The sequence below is a fragment of the Callithrix jacchus genome, chromosome 18, assembly GCF_049354715.1.
Source record: "Callithrix jacchus isolate 240 chromosome 18, calJac240_pri, whole genome shotgun sequence".
NCBI classification, from domain to species: domain Eukaryota; kingdom Metazoa; phylum Chordata; class Mammalia; order Primates; family Cebidae; genus Callithrix; species Callithrix jacchus.
Genome location: NC_133519.1, coordinates 18,882,966 through 18,902,657, shown reverse-complemented (window position 1 = coordinate 18,902,657; position 19,692 = coordinate 18,882,966). Strand labels below are relative to the sequence as shown.

The 19,692-nt window shown below is 37.5% G+C and overlaps 2 protein-coding genes across 2 annotated transcripts; both read left to right on the top strand.

The window, feature by feature from the left end:
• The first annotated feature begins 5,821 nt into the window (after positions 1–5,821).
• OR6N2 (olfactory receptor family 6 subfamily N member 2) lies at positions 5,822–6,837 on the top strand. Its single transcript, XM_002760217.6, has one exon. It carries the CDS (start codon positions 5,822–5,824, stop codon positions 6,773–6,775), a length of 954 nt encoding a protein of 317 aa, XP_002760263.1. The 3' UTR covers positions 6,776–6,837.
• Positions 6,838–15,298: 8,461 nt separating this feature from the next.
• On the top strand, positions 15,299–18,770 carry OR6N1 (olfactory receptor family 6 subfamily N member 1). Its single transcript, XM_017966176.5, has one exon. The coding sequence runs from the start codon at positions 15,303–15,305 to the stop codon at positions 16,239–16,241; it is 939 nt and encodes a 312-aa protein (XP_017821665.4). The 5' UTR covers positions 15,299–15,302; the 3' UTR covers positions 16,242–18,770.
• The last annotated feature ends 922 nt before the right edge of the window (positions 18,771–19,692 follow it).

The window sequence follows — 19,692 nt, the reverse complement described above, 5'->3', positions numbered from 1 at the left end:
CCAGAGTTACATGTTTATTGTGATTGTTTTGTAATGCAGTTAATTCAATAGGGAACATTGTCAATTAATGTTAAAAACACTAAAAAGGAAAAGAGCATGATCAGAAAGAGACTTTTTTTTTTTCTGTGATGGAGTTTCGTTCTTGTTACCGAGGCTGGAGTGCAATGGTGCGATCTCGGCTCACTGCAACCTCTGCCTCCTGGGTTCAGGCAATTCTCCTGCCTCAGCCTCCTGAGTAGCTGGGATTACAGGCACATGCCACCATGCCCAGCTAATTTTTGTATTTTTAGTAGAGATGGGGTTTCACCATGTTGACCAGGATGGTCTCTATCTCTTGACCTCGTGATCCACCCACCTCGGCCTCCCAAAGTGCTGGGATTACAGGCATGAGCCACCGCACCCGGCCTGGGAAAGAGACTTAAAGTTAATGGGTCTCTTCCTATGTACAAGATTGTATTTTGCCCCTTATGTATTTTATCTGAAAAAAACACAACCTAGCTCATGGTGTTCTCACAGAATAGCAACATCAGACAAAGTCACTCTGACCAGAATGAAGTGAGAGGAAAAAAATATCACTTAGTAATCCTGTCTAATTACATACAACACTATACAGTCAGAAGAAGCTATTTATTCTCCTAGCTAAAAATGAGTAGCTGATATCATCTTTCTCAATTACAGCTTTAGTCTACTTTAATGAATAGGATTCATTAAGATACCTAGTCATGGAATTATTTCTAGTAATTGATAGGACCAAATCCAGAGCAAGCTTAGCTTTCTTGAACCCTTTCTCCTCACCTAAAATTGCCTAATGTGAGCCCACATCCTGTAATAAATCCCATGTAACACTCTCTTACAGAAATGTCCCACCGCTCCAGTGGTGTGCGATTACCCACATTGTAGCAAGTCAATAAACCGAATTTTGTTGATTATGGGTACGTTCCTTTCTTTTGCTGGAATGCCTTGTCCTGTCATGTAATTCTCAAAGCAACCCAACTATGTTCAGTTTAAAGGTGAAGAAAATAAGGCTGCGAGATGCTAAGTCACTTAGAAAAAGTTAATTATTTGGAGTAGTTTTCAAACATGTATTCTACATCAGCTCCATGCAGTGGGAAATGTAAGCTAGCACACTTTAAAACTGTTATAGTTAGTGTTTGCAGTTTATCTTAACTCTCACATTTATACATAATAAAATACTGGTTCAAATAAATACATGACTGCTTGAAGGTACATAGATAGAGCCAAGAGCACAGACCTTAAACCAGGTGCCACTTTATGGTAACGTGGCCTTGGTTATGATCCTTTGACTATTAGGAATATTTCTGAGGCAGTGGAGCTTAGAGGTGATGATAATGGATTTTGGGGTCAGAGTGATTTGGTTTACAGTTCTGTAGGGCACTTGTATGACCTTTGACACTTTATTAAACTCTCTGGGCTTCAGTTTTCTCAAATGTGAAATGGGAATAACAATCATACCAACCTCATAGAGTAATTGTGAGGACTGTATTAATACATACACTGTGCTTAGACCAGTATGCGTTGCTTAGCAAATGCTCAGGTAAACAGGTCTTTAATTGTAGCTACAATTCAAATTAAAGTTTCTGAAGCTCCACAACCCCAGTGTGTTTGTTTGTGTCTGTGTGTGTTTTAAAAACAGGCAGTTCTTATCAGCTTCTCAAAGGAAGAATAATAATATTAGGTGGGATTCAGCACATTATCAGAGAAAGTAATTGACTAAAATGTTGAGGGGAAATAGTCTCTTTGTATTTCTGAAGTGAGTCAAGACATGTGAAAGTGCATGAGTTTATGAGAATGGTGGGAAGATTAGGGTCACATTTTCAGAAACAGAGGTCAAGAGTCTAGGTTCAAAAGTCACTAACAAGGGACTAGAAGTGGAAAGGGAGGGTGATGAGATAGCAATCATTTGGAAAAGACTTCTCTGAGCCAACTTCTGCAGGTGAGAGGTAAACTTGGATTCCCAGGAGTCTCCCCTGAGCCTGATTCCCACCTGCCTCTGGCTTCCTTCTGCCACTTGTGGCAAAAATAATCGGTGTTAACTCTGGGGACTCTGCCTCAGGAGGATAAGATTTGCTGTAAAGGAGAAAAGGCTCATAGATCCAGTTTCCATCTCCCACACACATACTGATCCAGGCAAGATCGAAGCAGACACTGGATGATGATCGGTGGCTGGTAGGTGAACTAGGGAGCACATTTACTGTATTAATCAGCGATTGGAAAGGTGGCACACAATAAGGGATTTGAAAACATACTACTTGGAAATGTAACAATTGATTTAGTGGAAATGTGACTTAAGTAACTGGGACTTAAAATAATTCCATTTTGATCATCTTAGAGTATTAGATTTGGAAGAGACTTTAAAGGCCATCTTGTCCACCATTCCCTCCATTTGATTTGTCATTTATTCTACAACCAAGAGATTAGCAATCATTTACTTTTAAAATGTTGATAGACAAGAAATTGTCTTGTGTGCTGTCGCAGATTGGTCAAGTGCTGACACAGATGGTAGAAAGTAGAGGTTTCTAAAACAATTTTCATGAGATAGAGGCTACGACTGAGAACACCTGATGAGGTATAGACAGTTCCCAATGAACGATGATTCTACTTACAGTTTTTCTACTTTACAATGGTGTGAAAGCAATATACATTCAACAGATTAGTACATGAGATAGTCAATACTTTATTATAAAATAGGTTCTGTGTTAGATGATTCTGCCCAACTGTAAGGCTAATCTGAGTGTTCTGAGCACATATAAGGGACGCTAGGCTAGCATATGGTGTTTGGGTATTTTATATGCATTTTCAACTTATTATATTGTATTCTCTCAGGAGAAACTGCATTTGAAAATGCTTAACCTGGAGAAGGCCTTACACAGACTTTCTATCTGGAAGATTACAGACATTTGGTCATGCAATAATTTGGGGTCCAGATGGCTTTAGGTTGCTCCTGAAATTATTAAGTTTGATAGACCTTACTTGATCTACACATACAGTTGGCTTCGGAAAAGCTAACTTGTATAAAGGGGAAACATTACCAATAATAGTTTCTTACACATGAAAGATGATCAAAACTATTTCTTGAGTTTAATTTCTCTGAGTCGGTGGGAGTAACGATGGGTCTTTCAACAAGTTTAGGGAAAGTTGAAGCCAGACTAAATTTGAGATGCTAACTTTATTAGAATACTGTAAGCTTTGAACTGCTAAGATGACAACAAAAAGGATACATTCAGGTGAAATAGAGAAAATGTAACTTGAATTTAGGCTAGAATAAAACATCGAGTTCGCAATTATATACTTACTGTCCTAGGGAAATACATAATACATTAGCAGGGAAATACATAATAACTAATGAAGTACTACATTTATTCTCAAAAATCTTAACACCTTATGGGGAAGACAGACTTAAAAAGGCAACAACATACTAAAATGTAAGTATTATGAGGGCATAGAAAAGGAATAAATAATTCTTTTTTTGAGGAATTCAGCAGAAGAATATATAAGGAGTTGAGATTTGATCTGATTTTGAAGGCTAAGAAGCAGTTCCCAGATGGAGAAGAGAGATGACCTAGAAGCAAATGAAATGTAATGAAGCAAGAATTCCCTTTTTAACATATTTGTCTCCTATAATTGGAGAGGTGAATATACAGTCTCTTTAGGTTAGAGTAAAATCAAGAAGAGTCTTTTCAGTATCAATTGCTTTCAATGAGTTTAGCATTCTAAAATATCAAACCCAGAAGTTTATTTCTACTGCAGGGCATTTGAGTTTGGAAGAAATGTTTTGAGTTGGGTGAGTGGTAGAGTTGCAGGGAAAGTACTGGTCTACTAATTATTAATATAATTGTTTAAATTAATTCATTTGGTTATTAAAATCCTATTCAGTACTTTTTTTTTTTTTTGAGACAGAGTTTTGCTCTTGTTACCCAGGCTGGAGTGCACGATCTCGGCTCACCGCAACCTTTGCCTTCTGGGTTCAAGCAATTCTCCTGCCTCAGCCTCCCGAGTAGCTGGGACTACAGGCGCGCACCACCATGCCCAGCTAATTTTTGTATTTTCAGTAGAGACGGGGTTTCACCTTGTTGACCTGGATGGTCTCGATCTCTTGACCTCGTGATCCACCCGCCTCAACCTCCCAAAGTGCTGGGATTATAGGCGTGAGCCACCGCGCCCGGCCCTATTCAATACTTTTAATGTGACAGCCGTTGTGATGAGTGTCCGGATGATGAAAATAAGCAAGAGGCTTGTTTGTCCGTATGATGCTCGAATTGGGCAGTTCTCTTCAAATGCAGTATGAGCTACACAGGGTACAGTATGACTGGCACTGGCTATCATTTTATGCATTTAAAGTTGCAATGTGTTTTTTGTTGTTCTTTTCTTTTTGGATTTGTTTCACATTTTGCTTAATAATAATTAGAATGTCCAATACTGTTTTATATAAAATTTCACCAAGCCAACTATATACTCTTCACCTGTACTTATATAATTGATTTTCTGAAAATACAGGATTCATGTTTATCGCCAGTGTATCATGTTTGTTTTTGAATCTGCATTCTTACACCAAATGTGATAACCTCCCTAAACTATCTTCCTGTCAGCAACACCCACAAGGCAAATTCATGCCTTCAGCCCTGAGCTTGAATAAGAATAGTTGAATTTTAGTTATGGTTTTAAAATCTACATCTGACCAGGTCACTCATCTATCAAACATTCCTTAGTGATGCCCTGCGTCTACTGAGATAAGGTCTAAAAGCATTGAGTGAGCTTTCCCAGTTTGCTTACCATACAGGGGAAGATATGTTTCCCTAATGAGTAGCTTGCTGCTCATTGCTTTTATTCTTGAAATATTTATTTTTCTCTTTATATATATATATATTATATATATATATAAAGAGAATATATATAATATATATAATATACAATATATTTTATTGCATTTTAGGTTTTGGGGTACATGTGAAGAACGTGAAAGATTGTTACATAGGTACATACATGGCAATATGGTTTGCTGCCTTCCTCCCCATCACCTATATCTGGCATTTCTCTTTTATCTAGCTGATCCAAGTACTTCTTGGAAAATTCATCTTACATGCATTCTCTAAACGCTTTTTATTCAGTCATCCTGGTCTGAGAAACGAGCCACTTTGCAGGCCCTCTGAAGTGTTCTGTACCTTACAAATCCTATTGAAATGTCTGCTTCTCTACAGGGTTATAAGCTTTCTGGTGGCAGAGATTGTACCTTGTTGAATTTCGTGTTCCTTCTGCCTGACACATATTTGTTCAATAAATGTTTATAGAGGTGAACTGAACAGTAAGAAAAGATTTGCTACTCTAATAATCTCATACCCCAAATTCACTCTTTAATAATTAGCTGAAGGAAAAACTATGACCTGGAAACAGGAGTTAGAATGCTTAGAAACAGTCAGATAGTATAAAGCTAGAATGTTTGAGGATGGTCTAAATGTTATTTCTGAGAAATAGTATCTACAGGAAATAAAAAAGTGTTATAATCAATTTTTCTCTCTATTCCCGAGTTTTCTTATTTGCAAAATAGGCAAAACAATGGTGCTTATCTCATTGAACTGTAAAAATTAATACTGAATTCAAGACACTTGTAAAAATGTTTGACGAATAGTAAGTGCTAATAAGAATTAGCTATTATTTTTGCAGTAATAATAATAGTAGTGGGAGTAGTAGTTGCAATTTACGTGCTACTTTTAAGTTAAATAGAGAGAGAAATGAGGTTTTGGCATGGATTCAGCAGTCCCCTTAATCCAGTGTTTTCTTCTTTCCTTCTTTACCTCAGCCTCCCATGGATCAATACAACCATTCAAGCCTGGCTGAATTTGTGTTCTTTGGCTTTGCCAGTGGGGGCTATGTCGGGGTCTGCCTTTTTGTCCTGCTCCTGTTGGCATACCTGTTCACCATCTGTGGCAACATGCTCATCTTCTTAGTCATCCGACTGGAATCAGCCCTGCACACACCCATGTACCACTTCGTCAGTGTTCTCTCCTTCTTGGAGTTGTGGTATACGGCTACCACCATCCCTAAGATGCTAGCTAATATTATCAGTGAGAAGAAAACCATTTCTTTTGCAGGATGCCTCCTTCAGACCTATTTCTTTCACTCCTTGGGAGCCTCTGAGTGCTACCTTCTTACAGCCATGGCCTATGATAGATACCTGGCCATTTGTCGGCCCCTCCACTACCCTGCAATTATGACGACCACCCTCTGTGCCAAGATGGCTGCCGCTTGTTGGACTTGTGGCTTCCTGTGTCCAATTTCTGAGGTCATCCTGGTCTCCCAGCTCCCATTCTGTGGTTACAACGAAATCCAACACATTTTCTGTGACTTTCCACCTTTGCTGAGCTTGGCCTGCAAGGACACATCCACTAACATTCTGGTGGACTTTGCCATTAATGCTTTCATAATTCTTACCACTTTCCTCTTTATCACGATTTCTTATGCAAGGATCATTGGGGCTGTGCTGCAGATAAAAACAACGGCAGGAAGAAAGAAGGCCTTCTCTACCTGTGCCTCACATCTTGCTGTGGTCCTCATCTTCTTTGGGAGCATCATCTTCATGTACGTGCGACTAAAGAAGAGCTATTCACTGACCCTTGACCGGACACTTGCTGTAGTTTACTCCGTACTAACACCAATGGTCAACCCAATTATCTACAGTCTTCGTAACAAGGAACTCATTAAAGCCATCAGGAGGACCATCTTCCAGAAAGGGGATAAAGCTCGTCTTGCTCATCATTGACTTTCTTCCAAGGTCCCTTCTCACTTTTATATTCAATTCATAAAAGCTCTATGTTCCTTTAGCTTGGCCTTGAATAATCTTCCCATCATCACACATGCTCTGAATTTCATTTCTTTTCACCTCTTCAAAGACTTAATTTCTTTATGGTTTTCTTGTTTTCTACATCTTTACTTTTTCCATTTTTTTTTTTTTTGAGATGGAGTTTCGCTCTTGTTACCCAGGCTAGAGTGCAATGGCGCCATCTCGGCTCACCGCAACCTCCGCCTCCTGGGTTCAGGCAATTCTCCTGCCTCAGCCTCCTGAGTAGGTGGGATTACAGGCATGCACCACCATGCCCAGCTAATTTTTTGTATTTTTAGTAGAGACAGGGTTTCACCATGTTGACCAGGATGGTCTCGATCTCTTGACCTCGTGATCCACCCGCCTCGGCCTCCCAAAGTGCTGGGATTACAGGCATGAGCCACCGTGCCCGGCCCTTGCTTTTTCCATTTTTTACTTGATCACTTATGTCAGCATTTAAGAATATTATAGTATCTATATTCTTTTTTTTAAAAAAGAAAACATGTATATTTCCTTGGCCACATGTGTCCATCCAGCTAGAGATCAATTTCTCTGCTCCTTTTTCCAATCAAACTTCTCAACACACCATATCTCCTCTTCTTGACTTCATATTCACTTTTCAACCCTTTCCAATCTTATTTTGACTTAGACCTTCCGGCTAATATTTTGTGAAGGTCATTATTGACCTCCATGCTACCAAATCCGTTAGGAAATTATTTTCCTCCTCTGACCTGAACTCTTGACACATGACCAGTTTCTATGCCATTGATCTTAGCTTTTTATTCCTTAACTCTCATGACACCATCACCTCCCAATTTTCTTCTTATCTTTCTAGTGAGTCTTTCCCAGCCTTCATTGTCCTGCCTGCTATCTCCTTAGATGCTCAGAGTTATTCTCATGGATTTAAATACAATCTCTATCATAAGGGCTGTTACATTTTTATCTCCAAACTACAATTTTTCTCTAAATTCTGGACTTATATGTTCAAATTCCTACTTATCAACACTACCTGGATTGGAATTCTCAATAATTTAAAACTTAACATGTCAAAATGATTTCTTAAAATTTCTAACCATAAAAGCTTGACGCTTTTGTTTCCCTGTGTTTCTTTTGGAAAATTTCAAATGCTCTATCTTACTTCCTTTTCTTGCACCCATAATTCCAATAAATTGTTAATGTATTCTAATCTTTTCACAAAATATATTCTTAGAGCAATTTATTTCTTATTCTCTTTGGTGTTGCTCCCCTGGTATAAATCCCCAATATCTTTCAACTGGATTCGTATAATAAAATTCTACCCACACCCCTTTCTTCTACTCTCATTCTAGCCTAATATATTTTTTCCACATAAAATACAAAGAAATGTATTTGAAACCCAAACTGTATAAATCATTTTATAAAAACATGAGAAATTCTCAATTACCTTTAGGATAAAATTGAAAGCCTCGCCATACTTTATAGGGCTAAACAAAATTCTTCCCTGCCTTCCTCTCCAACATAGACTTACACCACTTCTCCCTCAGCTCCCTCTTTCCTAGTTACATGATTATTCTTTCAGGTCTTCAAATACATTATGGATTTTTCTGGCTTCAGGTCTTTACCCTGTTTTTTCCCCAACATTTCATTTGGCTCACTCTTCCTAATTGTGTGAGTTTCTGTTCAAATATCAATTTCCAGACATTACCTTTGAGAGGACTTCTGAACACTCAAGCTAATTTATGTCACTCATTTTTATCTCTGATGTATGTTTTGCTTTTCCTCAAAATATGTATCACAATTTATACATTTGTGGACATTTGTGTATGTATAGATATAGTTATAGAGAGATATAGTTTGTCATTCTTTCCTGCAAGTATCTATAAACCGGAGTTTGTCTCAAATTATTTCAGTTTTGTTATTCATTACATGTCCAGAATCTAGCACAGAGCCTAAACTAGATAAATATTTGATGCAAGTATAATAAATGAAACATGTAATGAATCTTCCCCACATCTGTCAATAACATATTTGGCCTTGAACAACGACATCATGAATCTAATCATTACTGAAACCCACTCTTCTGTAGAATGCTTCGGTCTTCCCTAGTTGTACTCACTTGTTTTCTGAACATCCCACCTCAACTTGTCTCACATCTGCCTTTTGAATTTCCTTGGATAGTACTGGTAACTAGTTTTTAGTTAGCTACGGTGTATCACACTAGGTTATCTTTTCTGGACCTGTTATTTTTTTTTTTTTTTTAGCATTATATGGTTATATGTAAACATACATTCTCGTGTCATTTGGGGAAATGCCTAAGTGTAGGATTGCTGGGTCAACATGATGAATATATGTTTATATTTAACTATCTGTGTTCCAAAGACTAGTGCTTTTTGGGTCCCTCAGCTGCAGTGCAATATGGGGAATGTGTGGTGGGAGTCCATTCAGCCTGGGCAGCTTTCCTGAGCTGTGGGAATAGACTTGTCATGAACCCTGGGCTTCTGTTTCTCATTGCTTCCTGTCCATGAGTAATAAATCTGCTTTTCCTTATTTGTTCTGTGAGTGTTTTGTCTCACCACATTCATGAACTTGGTAGAGAACCTTTGCATAGATAGGCATGTCCTTTACCACAAATCTTCCCTGCTGTTCTCCACACAATTTTATCATATATTTTGGTAAAATAAACACACAGTACATTACTTCTATATATAGCCAGTTATTTTCTGTGAACAGTGGTGGTAAAAGACAAGAGGTTGAGTTGTTAATGAGGACTGAGGAAGTTAATGGAGCTGCAGGTTCAAGACATGTGATGCCATAAAAGGATAGGTAGTTATGTACTAAAGTCTGCTCATAGTTTTTGAGAAAGGATTGATAACTTATTAGAAATTCCGTGGAACCAATAGCTTGGAATCAGATACAGTGGGAGTATTAGCACTATGCCAGTCAGCAAATATTATAAATCAGGGTCTTTTTAAAAATAGCAGGTTATATCAAAGCTAAATAATGCCAGACACTAAGGTGGTAAGAATAGATTTGATTAATAATAGATGAATATAATTGTGAATACACACACACATACATACACACACACACACACACACACACATAAATTATTTTGGTAGCTTTGAATTTTCTCAGGCAGGTACTTAAAGAGGTGCTAGGTTTATCTATGGCCTTGAGCCCTTAGAAACTATATTAGTGTTTGTTTAATTCTTTTAATACATGTGGTTTGGAAGGGAAGGTGGGGAGGGTGTATAAAATCATTTTTGCTGATAGTCTATAGATTTTGTAGGCCAAGGTTGAGGTTTAGTCAAAAAGAGAGCTAGCTTTCAATGAAGTAGAAAATCTTTGTTAGAGGAAAGTCAGTTGTGAAGCATTTACCCCAACACAAATAGAGATAGGATATCAGTTGGAGGGGCAGTAGCAGAATTGGTGGACATCTTTTAGAAGCAGAGGATATTCTAGTTCACAGAAAAGAAGTAATTGAAATGAAATTGACAGAGTTGGAAAATTTAGTTTAAAAGGTAGTGGTTCTTTAACCCTTACTTGCCTTACAGGAATTTAGAAAACCTGAATAAACCCGTAGTCATTAAGTAAATAAAATTATTAGTTAAACTCTATGTATACTAGTCAAAAAATAACACTTTGCCTCAAATATTGTTATTAATTAAAAATCTATTTACCACAAATAAAATATTAAATACTTGCAACTCAATTTGGAAAAAAATTTTTCAAGAAAGAGATTAGGAGATCAAAAAATATAAGCTTGGATGAAGAACATTGAAAGTGTGAGGGGAACTGGGAAAATGGCAAAAATTAGTTAATTATTCTCACAGTTGATATTATAGTTTGTAAGTACTTTTTTTACATTATCACATTTTTAATATGAGAAAAGAAAATCTTTATATTTTTAAAATTTTTATCTGACAAATAATTATATATATGATGTTTTGATGCATGTATGCAGAGTGGAATTAGGCTAATTAACATATTCATCACCTCACATATAGTACTTATCATTTTTATTTTGTGGCAAGAGTGTTTAAAATCCAATCTCTTGGCAATGTTGCTATCTAAGGCTCAATGAGGTGCCTAATGTCACATAAGTACTTGGAAGAATGGCTGGGATTGAAATCCAAGATTCTGAGGCAGTACTCTTTACAGAGCAGGTAACACTAAAGAGGAGACTGCAGTGTTTAAGACAACATGTAACTGCTGTAAATATGAGCAACAGACAAGGTTAGGAGTCAGCCTTGATGATATTTATGTCCTCAGCGTCTTCCTGTCCTCACCCTTTCAGGGTCAGAGAAGGTCAGTCAAATTTTATAAAGATCCTATCATAATTGAGATGTATGTGCTTACTCCCAAGTCAGGCAGTACAGGAACCCATTTGAACCTAGTTTGCACATCGGTTATTCTTATTTACTAAAGGGAGTAATTGACTTGAGAGATGTTCTATCTCAACTTGGACTGGCACTTATTGCTGTAGTAACTAACAGGTAATGAAGGACTACTAGCTAATGAACCTGCTGTATGTCAGTTCCCTTCCTGAGAGAGCATGTTAGTGACCCCAGGAGGTCTGCTCAGAAGGCTCATGGGCTTCTGTCCCTACAAGGACCCTGTCAAGAATCCAGGTTTTGTGTGAGAAGAATTTATTTTATGGTTTAACTTATTCCCACAGGTTCCATCAAAGTGATAAACTTCAACCCCTCCAGGCCCCAGGAGTGGTTGAGCGTAATATTGCAAATGAGATATAGGAAGTGAGCAGGAAGTTCTTTTCCAACTTTGGACTCTGAAGAAGAGAAGGAAATGGTCCAAACCTGTGAGAATTGTGAACTTGGAAGATGAGAGATTTGGGGGTGCTAGTTTTCCGTGGAAAATAATACTTGATCTGATCCTTTGATTGCTTAGACAGAGTATGGAGGGAGTGAACAACAGCAGGTCATTAGTGAATGAAGATACAATGTATAGCATGATAGTAAGTCTTTGGAGTCATGTGGAAACTTTACTTTCTGAGAAAGGAGAGGACAAGATACTGGCTTCTCATATTCAATCATGTGACTGGTCCTCCATGTAGATCTGAAAATTTAGTTAGAAAATTTGGTCCCACTCACAGATGAGTTGTCTAGATTCTGACAACTGGAGGCCAGAAAAGGAAAGAGATAGTTCTTATTTTTATATTTAGAAGGGAATGAATGTAGAACATCTAGAAAAGAAGGATCTGAGAAGAAATAGAAGTGTAGGGATAATCCTTTATAGTAGGCAGGTATGCCTCCAAGACTCAAAAGAAACAGAAGGCAGAATTGGGCAGTGGATAGACATGGATCTGAAGTGAGAAAAACTAAGACAAAGAAATGTTGGATAATAAGGTAAGTATGCTGAACCAAAACCACCCATATAAAAGTTTGGCCCGGAAGCAGGTCTCTGGAATATTAGTAGAGAAACTTCCTATACTAAGTCTTTGATCGAGAAAGGCTTCTGTATATGGGATGGACATGTTGCCTAGGTTTGGAAAATGCCAAAAAGTTAGAGTAAACAAAGTTTGGATGAATTTTAGGATTCTGGAGAGGGAAGAAGTGCTAAGAAGACTGGAGGGCAGAAAAAGAACACTCAGCGTCTTTCATAACTCTTTGACTTTATACAAGCAATCGCTTTTGCTTCAAATACTTTTTTATTTCATTTTTCCTTCTAGAAAATTCTGACACTTTCTTGGCTTCAAATAAAAATTATAACTTCTGGCAGGCACAGTGCCTTATGCCTGTAATTCCAGCACTTTGAGAGACCAAAGCAGGCGGATCACTTGAGCCCAAGAGTTCAAGACCAGCCTGGGCAACATGGCTAAACCCTATCTCTACCCAAAATACAAAAATTAGCCAGGCGTGGTAGCACATGCTTGTAGTCCCAGCTGCTTGCGGGAGGAAGGCTTTAGCCCAGGAGGTCAAGGCTACAGTGAGCGGAGGTCCTGCCACTGCACTCCAGCCTGGGTGATAGAGTGAGATGCTGTCTCAAAAAAATAATAATAATTTAAAAAATTATGTGTTCTATGAAATTTTCCTGATTTATCACCATATCCAGTCCATGGTTCACAACTCCTACTACATATGCAAATTAGCATTTATCTTACTAGATTTGCATATTAATTACACAAATATTTATTGAGTTGTTACTATATTTCAGACATGGCTCTAGGCACTTGACATACACCAGTAAACAAAATAGAAAAGGAAAAATAATTTGCCCTTATGAGTCTTATACTCTCAAAGAAGAGAGAACCAATAAACAGTAGGAATAATAAATAAGTACATTTTATAGTTTAGAACATGATAAGTCCTCTGGAAAAAAGTTAAAAATAAAGTAGAGAAAGGCAATGGTAGTATAGAATATGGATGTAAGAATGAAGGCACAGTGCAGTTATATAGAGTGGCCAAGGTAGTTGAGCTGGTGAAATTTGAGCAAAGATGAAATAAATGAAAGAGTCATCCAAATGGTGAAAGAGATTCTAGAACAAGGAAAGAGCTACAGCAATGGCTGTAAGATGATATGTCATTGAACACATTTGATCAATGGAAACGCAGAACCTAATTTAGAATTTAACAGGATCACTCTGGTGTGTTGAGAAGAGGCTGCAGGTGGACAGATGCAAGCAGGGAGATTTGTTAGGAGTCAGTTACAGTAACAGGTAAGATGAAAGTGACTTGAACCAAGGTGGTAAAACAGTCCGTTCCTGGATACATGAGAGAAAGATAGAAACAAGGATGACTGCAGGCTTTTGGCTTGTCTGTTGGATGACTGCAATTGCCATCATTTGCAATAAGGAAGACTATGGGTAGAGCCCTCAGGAATTCAGTTTGAGTTGGAGGAGATGTAAGTAGGCAGTCAAACATACACGTCTGGAGTAGGGGAGAGAAATATCGCCTGAGATATGGATTCAGATATCTTCAACACATTTATAGTGTTTAAAGCTATGATATTAGATGGTATTAGCAGAGGAGTTGAGTTCATACCAAAGGAAAAAAAAAAGATTAAACACTGACCCTGGGCACTGTGACATTAAAATGGTGGGGCATGGAGGAGAAACTAATGGTGGAGAATGAGAATGAATGACTAATAAATAGGAAGGAGCTGAAAGTATAGTACCCTGAGAATCAAGTGAAGCATGTGTGAACAGACAGGGTAAATCAACACTGTCAAGAAACAGAGATGGTCCAAGTAAGCTGAGGAATGAGAAATGACCACGGGATCCAGCAAATCTTAGGTAATTAACATCTGTGAGAAAGGAGGTTTTGATGGAGTGGTGGCAGAGCAGATCTAATTAAAGTGGGTTTAAGAAGGAACATAAAGAGAGGAATTAAAGGCAATGCGTATAGGCGACTCCTGGAAGAGTTTTCTTTCAGGGCATAGAAAAAATTGAGTGGTTGCTGTGGGATAAGTGAGTGAAAAGAAAGAATTTAAGGCACTTGCTATTTTGTCTGTTTAGTAAATGAGAAAAATATCATGTGTTTATGTTGACAGAGTATTCCATGAAAGAGCTGTATGATAATTCATTGTTTCTCTATGTTCTGTATTAAAATATTAGTTTGTTAACGTCAGGTGCCACATTTTATTTATCTGTTTAGTCCCTGTTCTAAGTATAATACTTAAGAGTACTGAAAATAATCAATTGTTGTTACAATGACCTCAACACAGTAGAGCATGTATATTTACTATCTACAGAAGCAATAAACCAGAAAAGAACATTTGGAGTTGAAGGAGGTGGGGAAATGGCAGAAACAATTGATAAAGAGGCTGCAGTCTGAACTTGAAATTCAGAAACATAGATTTGCTTCCTCTCTTTCTTTGGCTCTTTTATTTACTTCAACCTTCTTATTTTGACTTGAATTCTCACCAGTGTTCAAAAGAGGTCTAAAGTCTGACCTATGTGCCCTGAAAGATGCTAGTAGACCTGAATTCTCATAGAGAATATGAGGGAGTAGAAGGGAAAACAATTGATTCATTGGTAGCCAGAAAGTTGAAGAAGAAAAGAAATTGAAATGAGAAATTAGAAAAAATATTTAAATTATATATACTTTGTCCAGTATAGTATCAATATATTATGAGTATAAATGATTTGTCCCTTAGACAAACAATATGTATAAATGTTAATATACACTTTGGATTCGAAATACTTAAATTTCTAGAATCTATATAGATTCTATTGAGAAAGTCAGCTGGGTTACAGAATGGATTAGGAGGGCCAAAACTGAGCTGCATTAATCAGGGAAGACTAAATATGAAGGTGAATAGTCTGAAGGAGGCTGTTGCCATGAAGGGCATGGGGGGATGGAATTGAAATGTTGACCTCTTGAAGCATTTACTGAGAGGGCTTTACTCTGGAGGTGAGAGAACGAAGGGCAATAGTAATTTGAGGGTTGCCTTCTTGTTAGAACCTCTATAGCTCAACCTTTTTATCTGTGCTTCCGCACTGCACATCTAGGCACGTGAATGGTGAGCAATGGACACAGGGAACTGGAGCAAGGTAACAGAGTTCATCATCCTGGGCTTCCCCCATCTCCAGGGTGTGCAGATTTATCTCTTTCTCTTGTTGCTTCTCATTTACCTCACGACTGTGGTGGGAAACCTGCTGATATTCCTGGTGGTCTTCCTGGACTCTCGGCTTCACACACCCATGTACCACTTTGTCAGCATCCTCTCCTTCTCAGAGCTTGGCTATACAGCTGCCACCATCCCTACGATGCTGGCAAATTTGCTCAGTGAGAAGAAGACCATTTCATTCTCTGGATGTCTCCTGCAGGTCTATTTCTTTCACGCACTTGGAGCAACTGAGTGCTATCTCCTGACAGCTATGGCCTACGATAGGTACTTAGCCATCTGCCGGCCCCTCCACTACCCCACCCTCATGCCTCTAACACTCTGTGCAGAGATTGCCATTGGTTGTTGGTTGGGAGGCTTGGCTGGGCCAGTAGTTGAAATTTCCTTGATTTCACAGCTCCCATTCTGTGGCCCCAATCGCATTCAGCACATCTTTTGTGACTTCCCTCCCGTGCTGAGCTTGGCTTGCACGGATACGTCTATAAATGTCCTAGTAGATTTTGTTATAAATTCCTGCAAGATCCTAGCCACCTTCCTGCTGATCCTCTGCTCCTACATGCAGATCATCTGCACAGTGCTCAGGATTCCCTCAGCTGCTGGCAAGAGGAAGGCCTTCTCCACGTGTGCCTCCCACCTCACTGTAGTTCTCATCTTCTATGGGAGCATCCTCTTCATGTATGTGCGGCTGAAGAAGAGCTACTTACTGGACTATGACCGGGCCCTGGTAGTGGTCTACTCAGTGCTCACACCTTTCCTCAACCCCTTCATCTACAGCTTGCGCAACAAGGAGATCAAGGAGGCTATGAGGAGGCAGCTAAAGAGAATTGGGATACTGGCATGAGTGGGGGCTGGGAGTAGGCCAGTGCTGGGGACTGAGGATATGGTGACCCCAGGGATCAACAGTGGCCAGAAATGAAATAAAAAATTCAGTACTTTTCTGCAGGGGATGGTGGAGTTGTAGCAAGTGCTGACTGACTTTCAGTCTTACACGGATCTTCCTCCTGTCTGCTGGAGCCACATTTGGCTTGGGACCAGAGACCAGGAAAGGTACACGTTCCTTCAACAAGATGTGGTACAGTGATTTTCAAAACTTGGATGTTTATGTATCACACTTAGGATTTTTAAAAAGTCTGTGTCTTACCTATTACATATAGAGAGAGACATTTTTCAAATTTACTTGACTTAATATAAATATAGTCAGTCATGTCCTCAACAATATGTGTCAAATAAAATTTAGAATATAAAATTCATAATGTTTTATGTACCACTTACAATCATTCCATGCGGAGAAGACTGGTACAGTAGAAAAAAGCATGTTTTTTGAACTCACATATATTTGGGTTTCAATCATATTTTATTCAGTCACTTGCTAATTAATCTTTAGAAAGTAACTTAGCACCTCTGGGTCTTAATTTCATCATTTGATAACAATATTTTATTGAAGAGCATTTTGAATATTAGTGTTTGTATTTGTAAACCACAGTACACAGTGTCTGACATGTAGGTGATAGTAAAATATAAGTTATTTTTATTTATTTTATTCTGTCAAGACCTCTCATCATTACTCTGAGTCTTAGAACAATATCTAGTAAAACATAAATAATCAGAAATACTTTCCAGGTATTTCCCCACAGGAAAGGAATAAACCAGCCAGAAGGAATACTTGTGAAAATCCCTGCCGTCTTGTATAAATGTAGCACGATGTAATCATTCATCAGCCATCAGCGTTTTGTATTCCGGAACACTGGCGGCTTCACCTTCACTAGATGCTGCCAAGTTGTTTCCCAGAGTCTGCCTACCATCAACAACGCATGCGTTTTTTTTTTATTGTTGCACATCTTTTTAAATGTTCTGTGTGGTCACATTTTTTTCTACATGGCTGTTGTGTAAACAATATGCTACTGCTTCATTTGCAGTTGAATATTGTGTGTGTGTGTGTGTGTGTGTGTGTGTACTCATTTGGTTGTTTATCTTTTCTTACTTTGTGGAAGCTTTTTATATATTCTAAACAATAATCAGTTATATATACATTATTACAAATACAGATTCCTAGTGTGTATCTTGTTGTTTTGCTTCTTAATGGTATTATTTGATAAAAGGAAATATTAAATGGTTTCATTCATCAGTCTTTAAATGTATGGTTTATATTTATATCGAATTTAAAAATTTTAACTGAAATTCCAATACAATTGACTAAGCAATGCACCGTCTCCACAGGCCTGTTGTGCCGGCTATGTTCATCTTTTCCCCAGTGATCTGCTATTACTGCTCTCACATATTTTAAATTCCATATTATGTTAATTTCTTTTCTTTGCTTCTATTGACTGTTTATTCCTACTGGTATTTTATTACAAATTTTGCTTCATAATAACCTTTAGTAAATAGTAGGACAAGTGTCACCATTTCAGTCTCCTTTGAAATGTCTTTTTCTTGGCCCTCATTCTTACGTGTCCCACTCCTCCCGACTCAACCTGAGATTTTGATTGAAATTATTGACTTGTAGATGATTGGCATGTTTATGTAACTGAGACATTCTATTCATTAGCACAGCATATGGATCAATTTATGTGTTTGATACATTCCAATATGGTTTGATAAAGTGCTATGTTTAGATGTAACACATCGTATATAGTTTTGTATTTTTGTTGATACTTCAAATGGCATCTTTTCATTACATTCTCTGTCACCTGTTACTGATATATAATAATATGGTGTTAAATATATCAGTTTGTATCTATGCACTTGCTGCACTTCACGTTATAATTTGTTTTTATTTTCATCTGTACATTTTATATCATCTTTAATTGAATTCTTCCTTCTTTATAGTCTAATGCTGTGTTTCTTTTTCTTTTCTTATTTTCAAACAAAGTTTCATTTTTTTATGATGAACACCCATTTTAATATATGTGTATATATATATATGTCTGTATATAGATATATATACTTCTCTATGTACATAATTGTTGAATGGGGATAATAATATATATTATATAATATATATACATTTCTAGACACTGTTACAAATAATAATAGAAAAAGCTAGTCGATTTCCCAATTTGTTTCTTTGTTTTTGTAATTTTCTCCTTTGATTTCTGTAATACATCATTGCCCTCTTTTTCTCTCTCAGTTTCCTAAGCATTTCGGGATAAGACAGTAAGGCAAACCTAGGTTCAAATTCTTGCCCTGCCACCTACTTAGCTACCTGACTACAGGGAAGATACATCGTCATTAAACTTTAGTTTTCTCATCTTTTAAGTGGAAACCATAATGACGAATTTACGGAACTGTGAAAGGATAAAATGAGATGAAATCTAAAAATGCCTTAGCATATTTGTCACACATTTAATAAATGAAAGTTATTTACTGTTAATTCCATTTTTCTCTCACCTACCAATCATCATCCTCCAGTGTCTTCTCATATCCCCTACATTTTTTTCTATTATCTAGTGCATCCTCATAGTTCAGTTATAATCTCTACTTAAATAATGTAGACATCTGTGTCCACAGGCTTGTCATCTCTTCTGAAATCCAGTCCTTCATCTTCAGTGATAGACATTTCTACTTAAAAGTTCTCTCACATGTTCAAAATAAAATATCTATAACTCATCATCTTATAATCGTCCCTACAAGCTTTTGCTGTAGCTGGTCTTATATCTGTCAATAGTGCCATCTGGCAGACTAACTGAAGCTTATGAATCTGTTACCATTAATGTTCTTTTTTCCATCATGGGACAAATATGGTCAGGTGTCAAGTCCCGTTGATTCTTTATTCACAATTACTCCCATCTCTTCTATCCCTTAATTCCATTATTGCAGTTCTATTGTAGGCCTTTACTCCAGACTATTGCAGAATTGGGTCTGATGTCTGGTAGGTACTCAATAAATCTGAGTTGAATAAATTAATAATACTTCTTACTTCCATAATTTCTTTACCTAAATGCATTCTACACATCATCAATGCAATTTTATGTATAAATTATTACTCAAAAATTATCTCATAACTTTCTGTTATATAAAGAATATATTTTCAAAATCCCAATGTCAGACAAAGACCTCCACAACCTGCCAAACCCTACCTTCCAAATCTGTCTCCTCCCTACCATATTCTACATGCCATCTGATTGAGGCCAAGCATATGTGTTAACTATTCTGTAAACGTGGATCTTGTATTACCTCAAAATCCTAGTTGATCCTCTTCTATTAAACATACATGACTCAAGTTTAGGTGAGTTTTAGGGCTATGCATGAAAGGTTAAAATGTAAATCAATATTGATAGATAATCATCAAATTT

Excerpts from the sequence above, each read along its gene's own strand:
- OR6N2 (XM_002760217.6), top strand. The coding sequence starts at position 5,822 with ATGGATCAATACAACCATTCAAGCCTGGCTGAATTTGTGTTCTTTGGC.
- OR6N1 (XM_017966176.5), top strand. The coding sequence starts at position 15,303 with ATGGACACAGGGAACTGGAGCAAGGTAACAGAGTTCATCATCCTGGGC.